At 43.0% G+C, this 19,865-nt stretch overlaps 1 protein-coding gene across 5 annotated transcripts in view; it reads right to left on the bottom strand.

The window, feature by feature from the left end:
• Window positions 1–19,865, bottom strand: part of MAPK8 (mitogen-activated protein kinase 8) — a 147,188-nt gene continuing 127,323 nt past the window's right edge. For 4 of the 5 annotated variants that reach the window (XM_045024414.1, XM_045024415.1, XM_045024413.1 and 1 more), the window contains exons 9-12: window positions 15,684–15,808; window positions 14,558–14,621; window positions 3,813–3,890; window positions 1–1,693 (exon numbers count right to left, since the gene is read on the bottom strand). In XM_045024414.1, the coding sequence (XP_044880349.1) occupies window positions 1,548–1,693; window positions 3,813–3,890; window positions 14,558–14,621; window positions 15,684–15,808 (413 nt within the window). In that variant the 3' untranslated portion in view covers window positions 1–1,547. Of the gene's footprint in view, window positions 1,699–3,812; window positions 3,891–14,557; window positions 14,622–15,683; window positions 15,809–19,865 lie in introns of all 5 variants that reach the window. The other variant, XM_045024416.1, reaches the window with a different exon arrangement.

Genomic DNA, 19,865 nt, shown 5'->3' with positions numbered 1-19,865 from the left:
GTTCATTTTTGTAGGTGTCACTAATTTAAACCCCTTTTCACATTTTAATTCACTACACAAAATATTTATCTACACAAGGCAATCAATATAGTTTAGGTTCTTGAGAAATCTGCTCTTTTCAAAGGAATAAACTCTGGATGATTGTTTTACTCATTCATAAACAAAGTCAGTCAGTTACACACAAATCATTCTGTAAATATAAAATGTAAACAATTAACATAGTTCTGTAAGGATCAGCACCATTTTACATGACTACTTAGCAACTGATCTACAGGTTTGGTTTTTTTTAAAGAGAGCATTGACAGCGGGGGCTTCAATGCTAAAAGATACTGAATATTCATGGCTTTAAAAGAACCATTATTAAGATTTCTGCTTTGCTGGTCTGATAGTGAAGTGAAAGAGAAAAACTATTTATCCAGCACTGCTATTTCCCCCCATTACCATGGCATATATTGCTCTCAATGCATTAGCTACAGAAATCTTACAACCTGAGGTTCTCCCACCAGTGATTGGTTTACAGGAATCAGTTACTTTGGGTGAAGAAAGAGTGGTCAAAAAGCTGGAGTTTTCCACACATACACCCAGCCTAGAACTGCTCTATCCTAACACGGAAAATAAGAAGGAAATTAAATGCCAAAGAACCACCTGCTATGTGTATGCAGAACTATAGCTATAGATCTCCCTGTTGGCAATCTAGATACCCTGGGTATACCTTGTTTTGTGTGTACAAAAACAGCCTAATAGCTAGTAGAAGTAAACAGTTTATTTGCATTGCAGTGTATTATTCATGAAGTATCCTCCTTGAGATCATAAGCTTCAGCATGCCACAGTTCTGCCACCATCTCCTTTTGGCAGGCTGGATACTTCTGCAGCTATAAAGATATGCTTTGCTTTATATTTATATTGCCTCTCAGATGAGGTGACTTTGTCAAGGGTCATAAATGGTTTTCCTAATGAAACTCACTAACTGCTGCTTTTATTCAATTGTTATAGGCAAGAAGACAGAATTAAAGGATTCTGTGTTCACTGCGACCACTACAGTAGCTACACCCAAAGCTATAACAGGCTACAATGTATTATTTTCTCTTGCACGTGGGTAAGACAAGTGACCAAGCATATAACTTTGAAGGATAATCATGAATAAAACATTTGGAAAAACTTCTAATAAAAAAAAATTGAAAAACCTATAAAATCTTAAATAATACATGATACGGCAGAGACAACATTAATATGTGCTTTGATCAAACAAATCTTACAAATTCAGTAAAAAAAGATCAGCAGCATAATAGTAAAGCAAATATGCAGATTTTTTAAAACCATGATACAATTATCAGGTTTAATATTTTACAGAGTTAATTACAGCAAAAAAAAATACATTTTTTGTGGCTGCTTTTAACACAACTTACAGTTTAAAATTACAGCACTTTAAAATGAATCCTACAATTATTTTTGAAAAAACACTCAAAAATAATACCACTGATTTTCTTAAAGGTGCCCTATCAATGACTAAAGGACTCCCCTTCCCTCCCCCCTAAAAGACCAAGTAGTCATCTACAGCAACCCAGAGGTCCAGCGGATGTTTCCAGACTGCTGTCAGTATCAGAGGCCAATGTTGGATCTGTTGACATTGAAGACACATCATTGACAGATGATGATGAAGACGGATGTTGAGAACCATTGATCATTGCTGCACCTGTGCTATGAGAAACAAAACAGCAAATCAGTTGCAGATACAGTTGCATGGTTTAATACTTGCATTAGTATTTTTCTCTCTAGGGGTCATTCGTTTTTCTTGCCACTCAAGAAGTTGCTAAGAGAGTTCTTGGAGTCCATTATCAAATAAGATTTGAGGATTTTTTATTTAAGTGAAGGGTTATATTTCTGAACCATTAATCTATGCCAAAAACCATGGGACTTCCATAAAAGGATGCTTGTAAATCTGAGATAAAAACACTTCCAGCCGAGTGCCAAATTCACAAGTGTGGCTGAGAGAGAAAAGAGGTAATGGCAAGTAGTTCTACACAAGCCTGAGAAGATCTTCAAAAACCCTAAAAGCAGGCTCCTAACTATACACTTAGGCCTAAAAGTGGCTGAATTTTCAGAAGTTCTGAGCATTCCTCAGCTCCATGACCTCAGTGGGAACTGCTTCAGGCTCAATACTTCTAAACTTTGGCCACCTGAGAAAATCGTGGTGTTGGAGTCAGGACTCCTGGTGCTTTACTCACTTTGAGGTGCTCAAGATTACATAGGGAGACAATGGCAGTTATCCCACCCTGTGCCACAGATCCTCCAACCATGGAAAGGGGGTACTCTAATGACCAGCTGTATTTTATACAAAAATACAAGAGTGGCTTCTGAAGGCCTCTCTGCACTTACTTGTTTAGAAACTAGTTATTCAGGCAAACAATATGAGTGAGAAATTTGATCTCAATATTTAGTAGACATTAAATGCAAGTGTTAAAGTATACTTTTATAGTAGCTATGCAGGGATGTAACTTAGTTACAATGAGCATTTTAAAAGCAAATTCAAGAGGAAAGCAACTTGGTATTATACAGTTACAAGTCCCAGTCTAATCATGAGCTATTGAACTGTGGCAGTAAAGTTACTAAAAAAAAATAATGGGCTTCCCAAGAGCAGGATACAAAAAATTAATGTCAGGTAGTGAGGAGCTGCTGATGGGAGAGAATACCACAGACAATAAAAAGGGGTATTTCATGGAGCAGTGTCAGGAGCCCCAAAATTAAAAGTCAAGAGAAGAGCTGAGGATGGGAACAAGCACTTTGAGCAGCATGCTCATCAAGCTCAGCCAAGATTTCAGGAGGGCTTGGTAAAGGCTGACCTCTTTATGACATCACACTGCAGTTTTCTACATTGGCCAGGTAGGCCCAGGCACTGTTGCTATAAGAGTTTGCAGGCGGAAGAGGGATCTAACTGAAATACAAACAGTGGGCACTAAATACTTTTGAAACTGAGGCCCATCTTATTTAGGAGGCTAATTTTTGACATCCACAGTGGTGTGAGCTTGTTGGTTAAATGCCTGTCTCTGATGATGCTCACTGGAGCCTCATTAGCTAATCACCCTTTTGGGAGACTCTGATCTAATGGACTGAGCAGAGAGGGTTAGCAACTCTAATTTCTAATCTGAATTCTGCTACTGACGCATTGTGTTACCTTGGCCCAGATGCACTGTATTCCAGCTGTAAAATGGGGGTATTATTTATTTGTATTGTGGTGGCTCCTAAGAGCCTTTGGGTATTCTACACGGCAAGCAGAAACCTGCAACAGCCAGTTGCCTGGGTCTACAGACTCGGGCTCATGCTACAGTGCTAAAGACAGCTGTTGCAGCTTGGGCTGGAGCTAAGGCTGTGAAGCCTAAGTGGGGGTGGGTCCAAGCCCATATGTCTAAACAGCTATTCTAAGCATCGTAGCATGAGCCTGAGTTTGTAGACCCGGGCTCTGAGTCTCGCTTCTGAGGGTTTCTGCTTCCCTTGTAGCTGTACCTTCAGTCATAGGAAAGAATTCCATTGTGCAAGTTGCTGGACAAATAGAGAAAAAAAAGCCTTGCTCCATGGGGGTGTTGGGAGGATTAATTAACTAATCTCTATATAGTGCTTTATGTTTCCAAGAAGAGCACCAGCATCAAATATTATCACTCATGAAGTGAATTAGCTGAAAGCAACTTCTGCGCAAGTGTTCTTGAAATTCTAGACTCATACTTTAAGCTATATTAACTATTACTCTTGGATCAGCTTGGTGCTTTTCTAGCTTACCACACAGGGCAGGCTTGTATAGTGCTTTTATTGTAACCAACCTAAAGGGGCTGGTTGTCCACGTATAACCCCGTTCTTGGTCCTTTCCTCCAGGTCCATGACCTCCTTGTATATCAACTCTGTAAACATGACAAAAATAGTAGTTATACCAATCCATTACTTTAAACTGATAACGATGAATGCACATCTTATTCAAATTAATATTCGAGTTTGGTAGGCTTATTTCTCTTCAGAATTATTTTTAGACAATATTAGACTACAAAGAAGAAAGGAACATATTTAGAACTGAAAGTGATGCACCGCTTTCCAGCACCATTCTGCTGAAACTTCAAAGGTTTGGAGCTCACGGAATGCACTGAAATTGCTCACTGCTTGGTAGCTGATTTTGTCCAGGTTGGTTTGATATGGAGGACTTCGAAGTAGAGCCACAAGGCTGAGGCAATCAATTCACTCAATGTTACGGAGGCCTGCTGCACAGATGAACAGGTCTGATGGAAAAACAAGGAGCGCAGAAGGCCTTATCTAGCTGGAATTAGGATGGCTCAAGGCAACATTTTTTAGAAGAGCTAGTACCCAGCAACACCATGATTCTTTGCTAGACAGGCAGACTGTGTTTATATAAGTCCATAACTATCCTGTGCAAAGTTGCAAGACAGCTCTGCATCAGAAAGCATAACATTTTTTGAAGAACAAATGTTCCCCCACCCCAACCCCATCACTGATTTTCCTCACTAGTGCAAAATCATGCCATGGCCAAGCCTTATGCGCTGAATGATGTTCAAACAACCTAAGTGTTAAATGTTACTGGTGCTGGCCTACCTCTCCCTTCCCAGATATCTTTGCCTGAAGGATCCTGGATGATAGCTAACCAAGGTATTCTCATCCAATCCATTTTTCTTAGCAGAGGCCTAGCCATAACTTGTTTGAGAGATGCTGGCAGATAATCCTATTTGAGATGTGTGGACAACTCTTTCCAACAGGAGGCTCAGATATACCCCACTAGCTTTGATCAGCTACAATATCCACAGGCCCAGGTCAGATGAGGGTGGGCAGAAGCACACTGGCTGAGACTCACTAAGGGATAGTAGTATGGCTGTACCATCCCGATCTGAACGTCACCATAAATATCCAGAAGCCGCTCTGGATCAGATCATCCTTTTCTGTGGCGATTAAAAGCCACACACAGCATGAAAAAGATGCCTCAACAGTCAGCAAGGGGTGCTCTAGGTTGATAAGATGGCCAACCACCCAGAGGAGGTTTTGGTTGGGTAGAAGCACTGGCAGAAGAAAAGGACCAATGCCTTAGATGCAAATTGTCAGTGACAGATTAAAACTGGCAAACTGAAGTGATTTCTGAGTGCAATATGGAGGAAAGGATTGTTTAGGAGCCACTATCAATGGTCAGAGACAACGGACTGTGGTAGCATAGCAACCCAGGTGGCTACCCATACCTGGCACTAGGGCAGGACTGAGGTATCGTACTGTGTTTCAAAGAACCCTTGGAGGTTACTTCAGTCTCCTTGGGAAGCTCATAACTGTACATCTCCTACCTCAAGAGGGAAATGGAAGAGCCATGTCCTCACTTTCGAGGTGATGGTGATCAAACAACATTAGTGGAACATTTGCCTTCCTCTCTAGCTCGACCCCCATGTTGAAGACTATGACCAGAGTCTAATGGCAAAGGGCTCCAGACTATCTGTGGTAAGCCTGTGGTGGGCACAAGGGTCAGACATTCTTATGCTAGCAGGTCAGAGCTGGCATCTGCATGCACAGTGAAATCCTCCAGAAGTGGACCATGAAGCACCCTTCCTACTTCCTTCTCTTTCTGGCAGCAAAGGCTGAACTTTCTCCCAGGAATTTTAAGCACCTAAAAGGGTACCAGCCCATTCAATGCATTATATTCACACATTAAATGCAGCACTTTACACTTTAATGCTTCTCTGGATCCATCTTAATGGATCCTATCACTAATCCTATTAAAACCCCCAAACAACTGAAAATTAACTAGAAATTTGAGGTAAACAAGCAAACTCTGCAAGTAGAAAAACATGGTTCCAAGCCTGCCTGCCATAGCAGAGGAACAGGAGATGGTTATGGCGTGGGACCTTCTACATCTTTACTTTGACAGCTGGATCTGCAATATGAGGCACAGGGTCAAAGGGCTCAAGATGTACAGCATGTGACCCTTGTACGGAAGAATGTGCTGGCTGCTCTGAGCTCCTCTGCAAGATGTAACTGATAGCGAAGGGACTTTGTGCCTGTTATTCCTTTACACAAGGTAGGACTACTTTCGCCAAGTCTGTAACCTGAAGCCGTTCAAATCCTGTCACATGCTAGATCACAAGGTCCAACCGGGGAGGGGGCGTGGTTTGGGGGCAGGGTATTCTGGTTATCTGTAAAGAGACTTTTCTAAACAAACAAACAAAAACATTTACCTCTGCCTGCTCACCAGCACAATGAATGACACAAAACCTAAGAGCAAGAAATCTAGGAGGCAGCAATGAAAGTCCCTTCTTTTTCTTTCAAGCTTTTAAAACCACAGAGATTCAGTAAACGCATTGAAGTCAATTGTCAACGATAGAGGCTTGGATCGAGGACTTCTTTCTACCAAGTTTGCATTCAGATCTCATCACAAAATAGTGAGTGGTGTATTTACTGTTACATAACATATAAATATATATACATGCATATGTACATACACACACACACACCAGGATAAAAGTGTGACATTTGCTATCAGTTGTCTTCTGATTTAGCAATTAATTTTGATAACTTTTGGAGGAGATACGGAAAAGTGCAGATCTATAAGAGGTAGCTGTCACTTGCTGCGACCATATTCTTTAAAATCCACGAGATACAAGGTCATTGAGAACAATATCTCAAAACCTACCATAATATTATCAGTTGTATGATTGAAGTCATAATGTTAGTATCAACTAGGTAGTAACAGAAACAGCAGATTAAAGTATCTCTGTGAACATACAATGGGTATTGTCCAAAAAAAATTAAAGAGTAGAGGCTTTACAGAAGGCTTCATGATCATGCATGCAGGCAACCAAGAAAGAATGTATAGGCTGAGTTACTGCTGAGGTGCTAGGCCTCGGTATTGCCATAGGTACAGCTAACAAGCTTTGACACCTGTGTGGGTGCAGATGTTTAACTGAAAGGAAACACTGGCCTACATTTACCTTCTGCAAGTAAGGTTATATGTGTGAGAACATGATCTTTGTGACAAATACTGGGCATTCAGGGTAAGGGGTGCGGTGGTATATCAAGAGTCCTGGGCTTTGCAAGTCACAGCAATGCATCTCTGGTTTTTTTGTACATTTGGCTCTATATTTGTCTTGTAGTAGAGGGTGGTTTTCAGATATTATTGAAAGGTTTTAAAACAATTTGTTGTAAACCAGATTTGACCTCTTAATTTCCCATGACAAACAACTAAAAAATAATTAACACACTGTTTTTTTCCTTCAACTAAAACTGTGACATCTCTATTTTGTGCCATGAAGAGTCATGACTTTCCCCATTTTTCCCCAACGATAATCGATTAGTCTTATCTACATGGAACCAAAAATCCACCTTTAACAGTAGAAATGTATATCAAATTGCAGCATTTACTTTTACTGAAGAAAAATTTTATTTGAAGAAACAGCTGAGGAAGATCTGTAAAACTAAAGGCGGCTGAGCCTCTTTCAGACAATGCAAGTGACGATAAGAAGCGACTGAAGCAAGGAGAGATGAAAAACCAAATATGGCATGATAGGAGAATATATATATGAACTTGGTATTAAGAAGCAAGACTCATATCAGAAGATTAGTCTGGACATAGGCCAATGCTTGCTTCCTTAAAGAGGAAAATGCAAATGAGCACACTAATTTTCCCCTCAGGAGAAATGTAAATGAAGGCATAAACACTCTATAGAGGGAGTAGGGTTGATATTTTGGCTATGAGGAAAGCCTATTTGTATGCTAAGTTTCCTGCCACCTCTCTTGTGGATCACCAGCATTACAGAGAAACTTCTCTTAGCAGGGAGGCTTAGTTGACTCCCCGCAGTCCCCAACCTTAGAGACTACCCTTTGCGCAGTCTGCAAAACTTATTGTTGACACACCACAAGCTGGGCCTGCTCCCCCAGAATCTCAGCATGCTGCCTCTTCAGGAAGCAGGGGAGAGAAGCAAGAAAGAGTTCAGGTTTCTCGGCGGTAGGAAGGCCTTAGAAGTGGAGAGCGAATACCTTGCCACGCTTTTTCCAAAGCATTTTAGAACTGAGAAGTTTTACCACCATAACAGAAGGTCATGAAGCACAATACAGATGTGCACCCAAGCTTAGGAAAGTTACTCCTCTCTGACAACAAGTGTTATCAATGGCTGCAGCTGAGGCCTTGGCTACACTTGCAAATTTGCAGCGCTGCAGCAGGGTGTGAAAACACACCCTCTCCAGCGCTGCAAATTGCGGCACTGCAATGCGCCAGTGTGGTCAAAGCCCCAGCGCTGGGAGCGCGGCTCCCAGCGCTGTACGTTATTCCCCACAGGGAGGTGGAGTACGGACAGCGCTGGCGCTTTGACTACACTTAGCGCTTCAAAGCGCTGCCGCGGCAGCGCTGCCGCAGCAGCGCTTTGAAGTGCAAGTGTAGCCAAAGCCTGACTTACAAGGTCTTGTCTACATTATGGAATTTTAGGGGAAAAAGTATTCTCACCAGTTTTCCAACTTTGTTTCATTAGCACTGGTGTTAGTCCTAATGTACACGAGTACAAGTCCAGCAATACTCTAGGCAGCGAGAACGGTCACTTTCTTTTAAATAAAAAGCTACCATGTTAACTAAAACTTGCTCCTTAGAAAGGTTAACTAACATGTCAGTAAACACACTGGAAGCTGTTGGAGTCTTGTCTACTAGAAAAACAACAAGGAGTCCAGTGGCACCTTAAAGACTAACAGATTTATTTGGGCATAAGCTTTCGTGGGTAAAAAAAACCTCACTTCTTCAGATGCATCAGAAGAAGTGAGGTTTTTTTTTACCCATGAAAGCTTATGCCCAAATAAATCTGTTAGTCTTTAAGGTGCCACCAGACTCCTCGTTGTTTTTGGGGATATAGACTAACACGGCTACCCCCGATACTGTCTACTAGAAGATTCCCGAGTGCAACTGAATGAAATATTTACTTACATTAATTGTGGTTCTTTGAGAAGTGACAGACGTGATACCACTTAGATGTGTGCGCGCTTAGGAGTACTGGTAGAGGGGTGGAGTTCACACCTCGCGGCAATAGTCCCCTCCGCTGGCTACATGAGGCAGTGCTGCCCTGACCACCCCTCAGTTCCTTCACTCTGAACACCTGGAAATGAGACTCCAATGCAGAGGGGACAGAGGGTGGGTCATGGAATACATGTCTGCATCACATCTTGAAGAACCACAATCACAGTAAGTAACCATTTCTTCTTCTTCGAGTAGGTGCAGCTGTGTATTCCTCTTAAATGACTCACAAGCAGTACCGTGCTCCAGGAGGCAGGGCTCAAAGTCTACCTAAACAAGGACTGCAGGACCGCTCTATCAAAGCTTGCATCCACCCTGGGCTGGAAGATGTGGTTATGGCATAAATGGTTCATGCACATATAGATCAATGACCACGCAGCATCCTTGCAAATGTCCAATATGGAAATGTCACTGAGGAATGCTATGGATGTTGCTTGCACGCTCGTAGAATGAGCTTGCTCCCACTCAGGGGGCGAGCCAAAGCTATTTTGTATGCAGGATGTTATCTTCTGTCTGTGAAGAAACTGCTTGACCCTTCATGTGGTCTGCATATGACACAAACAGACAAGGGGAAGCATGAAATAGTTAATCCTGTCCAGATAAAAAGCTAATGTATGGAGACACTTCTCCTCCGCAGATGAACACAGCTTGGGAAAGAAAACAGGTAAATATACCACCTGCTTCAAATGAAACTGAAAAACCATTGTACACTAGAACTTAGGATGTAGTCATACAGTCACTTCATCTTTGGAGAACTGAATATAAGATGACTCTGCCATCAGAGCCTGCAAGCCTCAACACTGTCCTTACAGATGTTATTGCTACCAGGAATGAAGTTTTCTGACACAAAAGTGGAACACGAGGTTTGAACTGAGGTCCCATTAAGGCCACTAGGATGGAGTTAAGGTCCCACAGAGGGACTGGTTCTTGGAATGAGGATGTAGATGAAGGGGCCTTTGTAAGAATCTTGCTACCATGGCACTGGAGAAGACTGATCTTCCCTGAATGCAGGGGGATGAAATGCTGATATTGCTGCCAGATGCGCTCTCAATGAACTAAACACAAGCTCCAACACCTGAAGGTGCAGCAGGTACTCCAGAATGTCCTGGATAGAGGACAGCGTTGGCTGGATTCTGCAGGCTAATGACCACACCAAAAATGGTTTCTGCTTTGCTGAATAGGCCATCCTGGTGGAGGACTTGTTGGACAGCTGGTGAACACTGTTCTTCCCCCCCATTCATCCATGCAGCAGCCACATGGCTAGATGAAGGGAACTGAGAGCAGGATGCAAGGTGCAGCCATGGTTCTAAGTGAGTAAGTGAGGATGGGAGGAAGTGGTATGGAAGGCTGAATAGACAGTGTGAAAAGGTCGGAGAACCAGCACTGCCTCAGCCATGCCAGGGCAATGAGAATGACCTTAAGCTTGAGGATGACCTGAGGGATGACTGGGATTGGGAGAATGGTGTACAGAAGAGCTAACTGCCAGCTGAGGTAGAAAACGTGGGACAGGGAGCCTGGACTGAGGGCCCCTCAGGAACAGAACAGACGACATTTCCTGTTGTCCTGTGGAGCAAACAAGTCAATTTTAGGATACCGCAAGCTGCGAAGGTGACCCAGAGGACACTGGTCTTCAGGGACCACTAGTGACTTATGGAAAAATACCTACTGAGATGGATCCGCAAGATGATTCTGAACTCCAGGTGAGTGAATAGCTATCAGGATAATGTTTTCCTCAATGCAGAACTGCCATAGCCCAATTGCCTGTAGGCAGAGCAACCTGGAGAGTGCTCCCCCTTGTTTGTTCACATAACACATTGCGGCGGTATTGTCAGTAAGTATGTGAGCCACTGAGTCTCTGATACAATCCTGAAAAGTGTGAGGTGCATTGTAGATGGCCAAAAAGTCCAGCACATTGATATGGACTGAGGCCTCCTGCTCTGACCACAGCCGCTGTGTGTCCCCCAACCCATCTGGGAGGTGCCAGTAACAACTGACCTGGTTGGTGAGGGCTGGACAAAGGGAACACTTTGGCAAACATTCTCTGGATGCTGGTTAGCAATTCGCATCTGTAAGGAAAAGGAGGTGTAAACCTTTCTGCCCAATTGCTTAGAGTCCCTATCCTTGTGTGGCTCTGTTGTTCACTGCAGCTACAACTAGGGAATTTGGTGCTGGCCGGGAGTAATCCCTCTCAGATCCCTGCACAAGAACAAAATAGCACTTTTCCAAGCACTTAGCTGCAGGCGGTACCGAAGCTGGCGTGCTCCAGAAGGCCATAGCAATTCAAGGAGCGCATCATTGATAGGGAGGGAGACACTTCCAGGGGCAGACAGCTGCAGGCTAGCCACTAATTTGTGGCTGCTCTCTTGCAAGAACTCCACTTGGAGACTGCGAGACGCACTACAGGTTGCAAGAGGTATCAGTATACCTTACAATCCTCCTATACTAAAAGAGGAATGAACCAGGCAGCACAGAATCGTCCAGAGACAAAGATGAGGCCTTTAACTGGGCTAAAGCCGGATCCTGTTCCAGAGGTGATGGATCTGGATAGGACGACGCTGGAGGCTCCGCAGGAAGGAGGAGTGCTGGTGCCTGGGCTGGTGGCAGATCGATGGTCACCACCACAGACATGGCTGGCGATCTCGCCTTTGAGTGAGACAAAGAGTGGGACCTCCGTGACCAGGGAACACCCCACAGATTACATGGAGGCCACTGGCACGGATAAGGCATTGGTGGCCAATCGGTGCTGGGTCAGGGGCCACCGTCCCAGCCACGAGATGAGCACCAATCCCAGTACTCCATCTAAGGCCCCGATGCTGGTCAAGCGATGGACAGTGTGAGGATGATGACCCTGATTTGGATGCCGAGGAGCCTCAGGATCACTGGAATGAGGGCAGAGCGAGATCAGAGGCAGCACATAACCAGTCTGACTTGTCCGTCATCCAGAACAAAGCAGGAAGCGGTGCTGCCACTGGAAGCAGTACCATTGGTCCTGAGCATGCTGATGCCAGAAGTGGCGTCAATCTCAAAGTCAGCAGCAGTACTGGAGTGTTTGACAGCACCAATTTCAAGGGCAGTGAAAGCTGCCATCATAACATTTGCAGTGCTGACTGCAACGGTGCTGAGGAGATTCCTGGTACCGGCCCTTCTTCCACAGCCATGAAAGGGGAACACTGGGGTCCGATGCCAACTGATCCAAGGGTCCAGGGGCTTGTTCAGTCAACAGGGTTATAGATGACACAGCCCTGACAAAGTCCTGGAACAAAGGACAGGTCGGCCAAAAAGCAGAAGACATGCAGCAGAGGCCAGAACCCAAGTCAATGGTACAGGGTTTCTAACCTCCCTACTCAGTACCAGGGAAGGGTTAGAGGTACCCACGCCATCCTGTGTGCTGGCACCAACTCTGTGCCAGTCCACGCTTTTCCTGGGGGTTCCTCCAGACCTGGAGCAGATGATGGGGAATGGCTCCTCCAATTCTTCAGAATGGTGCCTACTCCAGAACACGAAACAACTTCACTCTTGGAACCGGAGGGTGATCTCTGACCTGATAAGGGCCTCGGTTCTGAAGCAGGCCACATGGCTTGTTCAAGCAGGTGCTGCTTTAGGCAAAGGTCCTGAGCCACTTGAGTCTATTTCTTGAACGATCTGCAGATTACACAACACCCTTTAACATGGGCCTCGCTGAGACAGCAAGTACCACGTGTAGGGATTGCTGGTGGGGATAACTCTCTCACATGAAGGACAACATTTAACCCCTGTAAGAGTATCACTGAGGAAACTAAACTAAGGGCTTGGCTACACTGGAGAGTTGCAGTGCTGGTGGTGGCTTTACAGCGCTGCAACTCACTCACCGTCCACACTTGCCAGGCACATACAGCGCTGTATCTCCCTGGCTACAGCGCAGGCTGTACTCCATCTCTGCCTGAGGAATAACGACTGCAGCGCTGGAGTGCCAGTGTAAACAGTGATTAATCTTACTACGCTGTAACTGACCTCCGGAATTTTCCCATAATGCTTTTAACTAAAGAACTCTCTTTGTTTTGTTATGATGCCTCTCTTTGTTTTGTTGTGAATTCGGGGCTCCCAGAGCTGCTTATCTAAAAAACAAACACAGCTACTGTTTCCTGTGAATGAGGCAGGCAGGGGGGATGAATGTCCACAGCTAGTGTTTGCTTGAGGAGAGAAACAGCACGGCGGGGGGGGGGGGGAGGGAGGAGGAGGAGGGGGAGAAGGGAGTCCTTCGGAGCAGCTGCTTATCTGGTCTGAAGGCTATTTGCATTTAAGAGAGAATGAGGGGTGGGGGAAGTGGTCGGAATTTGCAAGGCAGGGAGCTGACACAGTGTCGCTCCAAAAATCCACTCTCTCTCTCCCCCACGCTCCCTTTCACACTCCATCCCACCCCCCTCTTTTGAAAAGCATGTTGCAGCCACTTGAACACTGGGATAACTGCCCATAATGCACCACTCCCAACACCGCTGCAAATGTGGCCACACTGCAGCGCTGGTAGCTGTCAGTGTGGCCACACTGCAGCGCTTTCCCTACACAGCTATACGAAGACAGCTGTAACTCCCAGCGCTGCACATCTGCAAGTGTAGCCAAGCCCTAATACAACTAATACTAAGCTAACACTAAGGGTACTACTTACAGTATATATTAGAAGAAAAAACTAAACTAGCTGAAGGGTTGAGGTTAAGATCACACAAAGCTCCAACTCCAGCCACAGGTGGTAAGAAGGAACTGAGGGAGGGCTGGGGCAGCACTGCCTCATGTAGCCAGGGGGAGGGCTATGGCCACGAAGTGTGAATACTGATCTTCTACGGGTACTGGTAGGCAAATTTCTTGGGCTTTGATGTGCTGTGTGCACACACAGCAAAGTGGAATACTCAGCTGCATCTACTCGAAGGTGGTGTGGTTTCCCTAGTACAGATATAGCCCAAGTGTAACCAGACCATTTCAGGGAGCATAATTAAGGAATAAAACTATTCCCGAAGCCATGGCTTAATCCCTCAATCACACTTCCAGAAAAGGGTGCTGAACATGATCTTGTCCTTGGCTACACTTGCAGTTAAAGCATGCTCAGTGCCAGGTCAGCTTCACACACAGCTGCCATTATCAGCAACAAGTAATTTTCCTAGGTTAGAGAAGTGCCAAGAATGAAAGCATGTTCCTTACCTCCTGGAGCAGGGCAAGCTTTACTGGCCAGAGACCCAACCACCTTACCTGATGTCTGTATGAACCTGATCTTTGCCATGGAAGAGAACTACCATACCATAATTGTGCCTTTAAGAAGGCTCATTAACTAAACTTAATTAGAACTGGAAGCATGTTATGTGCAAGTCACTTAACTTATGAATTCAGAAGAATCATCTAATCATCGATAATCTAACCTTACCATATACTTAAATGATATGCAAGTTTCTGAGCTGTGAAGGACATTTAAGCTGCTAGTCATTCCAACTTCTTAACAGAACTCCAGTAACACAATAATCCTTGATTGGATGGCAAGCCCCAAAGACAAATTTAAAATGTTGTTCTTACCTTTCCATTCTTCTATTGTGTGCTCTCTTTCATCTAACTGCTTGTCTGGTATCTTTGGTGGAGGCTGCAAACAGAATTGACGCATGATAAACAACTACAGTGAAATGAAAGGGAAAATGCACATCACCTAACAGGAAGGTTGTTGTACAAAGAATAGCTTTCAGAATCCCAACCCAATCTTTTAAAAATACAGCATCATGCTTCACCGTATCTGTTAGAAACATAGTCATCTCATGTCTGGCCACTTTTCTATACTTCATGTGATGTTTCAGACTCCTAGTGATTAATAGTTTTCCTTGCATTATTACAGTTATGTTTGACAAAGGTGGTTAAATGGAGACGTATCTAGGTACAGCATTATCCATGCCTGACTCCCCACTGGGGGCATTTACTGTCAATAGTTCATTTTCTTCTCTGCCAGCTGTAAATATTCTGTAGAATTCTAGTTGCACCATTTACATTAAATACTGTTTAGGATACTGAAGTGTCTTCTTCAATTCTTACTAGGTCACAGCCAACCACCTCCTTCTGTTCAGACACTTATTTTTCATCTTATTTCAATAAGCCAGAAGTTAATTGTTTAAAAAGTGATATACTTTTATGTTTCAACTAAATCACATTCACCAGTGGTGATATTTGACAGCACATGCTCCTGCATTGGAGTTTTGCCTCTGGCTCCTATTTTGTTAGTTTTGAGATACTACCAAATTGCCCTAACTAGTGAAAATACCTTCTTCCTCTTTTCTTGCCCAGGAGTCAATGGCTCATATTGCTGTTAAATGTAACAGGTATGCATAGGTGAGTCTGAGGCAAATATTTGGTTTAATAAATCCAGGGTCTGATTTTCAGGAGATTTTTAAGTACGATATTTGCATGTCTTATATTTGTAGGTACAATCATCATGATTATGCATAGAAATACAGGTGAATCACAACTGCCTGAAATTTTGGCCTCTAGAGAGAAAATTCTAACAAACACATCTACCAATTTCAGCTATAAATCTGACAGCTGCATGTCAGAAATGTAGTGTATTATTATGGCAAGCAATGATACCAATCACCACATTCCAAGTTTGCTTCCTTCAGTAGAGTATCCCACTAACAAGAGACCAAAGCCAAGAACTTACTGCTTCTGCTTCAGATGGATCATACCAGACATTGATGTATGGGTGCTGCAGAGCCTCATCCACAGAGATTCTTTTAGAAGCATCTATAACCAGCATTTTTGATAACAAGTCCCTTGCTTGACTGGCTGCAAGAGCGTGAAATTTTCTATTTAGGTTTATGCTGAATGCACTTTAGACAATGTTTTAAATTTTATGAACTTAAAAGGCTTAGCAGAGAGCAGACAAATTACAGTTTTAAGGTCTGCACAGAATTCAGGATTTAGCAAAGCTGGTACTACATTAAAAAGCAAAGTCAAAATAATGAGTAAAACTGGTGAAAGAATTTTTGAATTTGCATCATATGTAACAAGAACAAAACCTCACCTGGAAGAGTAATCTGTACCTGGTCATTGTACTCCTTCATGCAAAGAAGACAACATGACAACTGGACACATTTTCATGTCTGATAAGTTTTATTGATACATGTATCACCAGTGACTAGATGGATTTATTAAAATGGGAATTTCTGGGAAAAATATCAGAAGCTGGACAGCTACCTGATGACTAAAAAAACATCCAGGTGATAGAGAACATCAAACAAAGGAAAAAAGAGAAACCTGGTAACTAGTATCTGATAAGAAACTATTCCTTAATATGAAGGATTGCCTCTTGTCCCTCTCTCCAAATAAATCTGTCATCAGATACAGGATGCGTGAATTCAGAGCAACCAAACTGTAGACTGGATTCAAATTGGCTTGCATATGAGCATTGTGACACAGAGTGAAAATTGGACTAAGTATGAAAAAAGGTTGAAAGATTCATAGACTTTAAGGTCAGAAGGGACCATCATGATCATCTAATTTGACCTTGTCAAGGCTGAATCTCCACTCTGGCACTTTGAGTGCAGAAGGTGGGGGCCCGCAAGGATTCTAAAAACTAATACTTGGCACTCCAGGCTTGTATTAAACTCCCAAGGTTACAGCTTCTCTTTGACCTTGGCTTGGTAAATGCTGACACCACTCAAATGCAAAAAAACACAAACCCTTGGACCCAGGAAGGAACACTTGGGAATTCCTCCCTGTGGGGTACCCTCAAGCCCTTTCATACATACACCACCCCACCCCTCCCGGGGAAGAGCTGAGGAAAAAAACAAAAGGAAATTAGCTGTGCTACCGGCTAATCAAACAACATGCACAAATCTCTTAGACACCAAAAATCCAATCCTGTTCTTAAAAAAAGGTAAATTTTATTAAAAACCAAAAGGAAGAAAATACATCTGGAACTTAGGCTTTTGCTAGATTTTAAAAGAGCAACTCCAAAATGAAGCACGCAAAATAGCTTTCTTGGGGGTTCAGCTTAAAAGTTACAAGCAAACAAAAGCATCTGGGGTTAGCACAGAGAAGTCCACAAACCTTAAAAAAATAAACAGAAATAAACCAAATCGCATCTTTCTAAACATTCCTAATTTACTTATGTATTTGGAGGGGGTTCAAATCAGTAATTCTAGGTAGAATCTGATGATTTCTCATGCCTGGCTTAAAGCTGCTTATAGCATAGTCATAGCCATGACCTTGCTATGTTCCCCCTCTCCAGAGAACAACCACAGACACAAAGGGAAAGCTTCCTTCCCAATTTAAAAAAAGTTCTAGCCTTCCCATTGTCTCTTTTGGTCAGGTGCCAATTTTCTTTACCTGGGGGACTTTTTTTTAACCCTTTATAGGTAAAACAAGCAGAGAACTGCTATCAAGAGGGATTTTACTGCTAACTGGCTGGCTGGGTGTCCATAAAAGGGAGCTCCCCCACTCCCCTTTTATCATAGACCTCCTACACATTGCAGCTGCATAACCTCTCCTACCCACCCCTGCAATAGGCCCATAACCTCTGGCTGTGTTACTGAAGTCCTCACATCATGATTTAAAGGCTTCTAGTACATACCAGCAAATGACCCATGTCCCACGCTGCAGAGAAATGTGAACGTCCCTCCCCCTGCCCCAGCGTCTCTGCCAATCTGACCCGGAGGAAAATTCCTTCCTGACTACAAATATGGCGATCAGTTAGACCCTAAGCAAGTAGGTGAGACTGACCAGTGTACTGAGGGAGAAGTCTCCCACCATACAGTCAAATTATCAGTGTTGGATCTAATTTTAATTAACATCTTATTGATCATCTGGAGGGGGTGGTGAAAAAGCAGACTAATTGGGTGGTGAGGCAGAGCTAATTCCAACCAGGTCAGAGAAACAAACCTCAAGCTAAACAAATGGACAGGAAATAAAATGTGATTAAACAAGGGGAAGTGTACAGGGCTAGTACAGCTAGGAAAAAAAATATCCCTATCATTTTAACAAGCTGGATATACTAGGAAAGCAATTGGGTGGGAGTTTGCAGTGTAATATTGTGGCAAACTCACCTAAAAAGGCCAATGAAATTTTGGATGCAACACACAGAGCCATCATGAAATAAACCTGGGATGCAAGTCACTCCCTATATTGTATTCCACCTGCAAAACTACAACTATAGGTGAATGCTATATTTCAGCATCTCAATGTTGGAAAGAATCAGAATTGGTGAGAATTCACAGAGAAGCTAAAAAAATGTGATTAAGGGGGTGATTAGTTGTACTGGTTCATGACATTAAAAGGAAGGGAATCTGAAAACCAGTTTACAAGAGTTTGAAGTGTGTAAATACTGAAAAGGGAAAGAATAATTTAGGGTTGTCCACAGAGGTAGAACTAGGAGTAAAAGGGTGAAAAATGTCTAGACAACAAGGGTCTGACTGACTCTGCAACTGAACTATGGAACAGTCTCTCAAAATAATGGGTGGTATCCATATCACTTGAGTTACTCAGAACTCAACAGGATAAAGTAATGTAGGAGAAAGTCTCGTAGTAGCTAGGAAGTGGTGGGGTTAGGAGATGGACACGCTAGATTATATCTTTTCAATATATAGTGCCTAGGATTCATAGATTTTAAGGCAAGAAGGGACCATTATGATCTTTTAGTCTGACCGCCTGTATAACACAAGCCAGAGAACTTCCCCCAAATAATTCCTAGAGCAGATCTTTTAGAAAAACATCCAATCTTGATTTAAGAATGGTCAGTGAGGGAGAATCCACCACTGCTCTTGGTAAATTGTTCAATGGTTAACTACTCTCATAATTAAAAATGTACTCTTTACTTAGGCAAAGATATTTAGAGAAAGTAAATATAAGTAAAATTGTGTAGACAGCAAAGCTAGCCATATTAAGGAAGCCATACTAAAATTCGGTTAATTCAGTGTAAGTGCCTCTATCACTGCAAGTGTTTTTACAATGTGGAGCTTCCAGTGTTTCAAAAATTACCTCACTGCATAAATAAATGGTACAAGAAACCATTCTCCATGTGTAAACCCAGAGGCAAAGAGGGGAGTTCTGAGCATATCAATGTCTCCTTTCTTCTTCCCAAGAATCCTCTTACCCCTAAATGGGCTATGGTCATAGTGCTGGTCAGTCCCTTCCTTAGCTGATAGTGGAAATGAAAAATCCCCATTTGAGATACAACCTAGGCTGTCCTGTGGACAAGCAGGGGCTATAAGAGTGAGAACCTTTTATTCTCCTTTGAGCCTCAAGTCACTTTTTCGAAAGCTCTGTAAGACCAGGCAACAGCAGACCATATCGCTTCAAAGCACTACCAGGTTAATCATCTTTTGCTAGAGTACAAAATGTGATGAGCTCATGCTAGTCTACTGTGTTAAGTAGCAGCTGACTTCTAGCACCAAGAAATTCTTATTTCTAGAACGAAGGGATCCCAGAGCCAAAGGCATGGGTAGACAGGATACAAACAAAAGGGATATAAAATTACTTTCTCTCTAAAGAGAAAAGAATTCTGGCTACATAGCTTACAACAATAGCTTTCTTTTTTGCCTTTTCCCTCCACCCCCCATTTCCTCCAACCTCCACACCCCTCTCTCAGCAGTTTTAGTGTCAGCTGTAAAGGAAAATATCTGTTTCTGGGTAACAAAGAAGCTACTACAAGAATATGCAGCAATAGCTCAGGAGAAAACAGGAACAAGGAGATAGACGTAATCCCAGCACATACATCCCATCCCTTGGCAACAACATTTTAAAGTTTAACTCTTTAAAAGATTCATCTGACAATGGACAAAATTTAAACTTTCATTCACGAGGCTACTACAATATGAAAAATGATACAACATACATGTACAAA

The sequence above is a fragment of the Mauremys mutica genome, chromosome 7, assembly GCF_020497125.1.
Source record: "Mauremys mutica isolate MM-2020 ecotype Southern chromosome 7, ASM2049712v1, whole genome shotgun sequence".
In the NCBI taxonomy this organism is placed as follows: domain Eukaryota; kingdom Metazoa; phylum Chordata; order Testudines; family Geoemydidae; genus Mauremys; species Mauremys mutica.
Note: the sequence above shows the minus strand (reverse complement) of the source record. Positions and strands in the feature narration are given on the sequence as shown.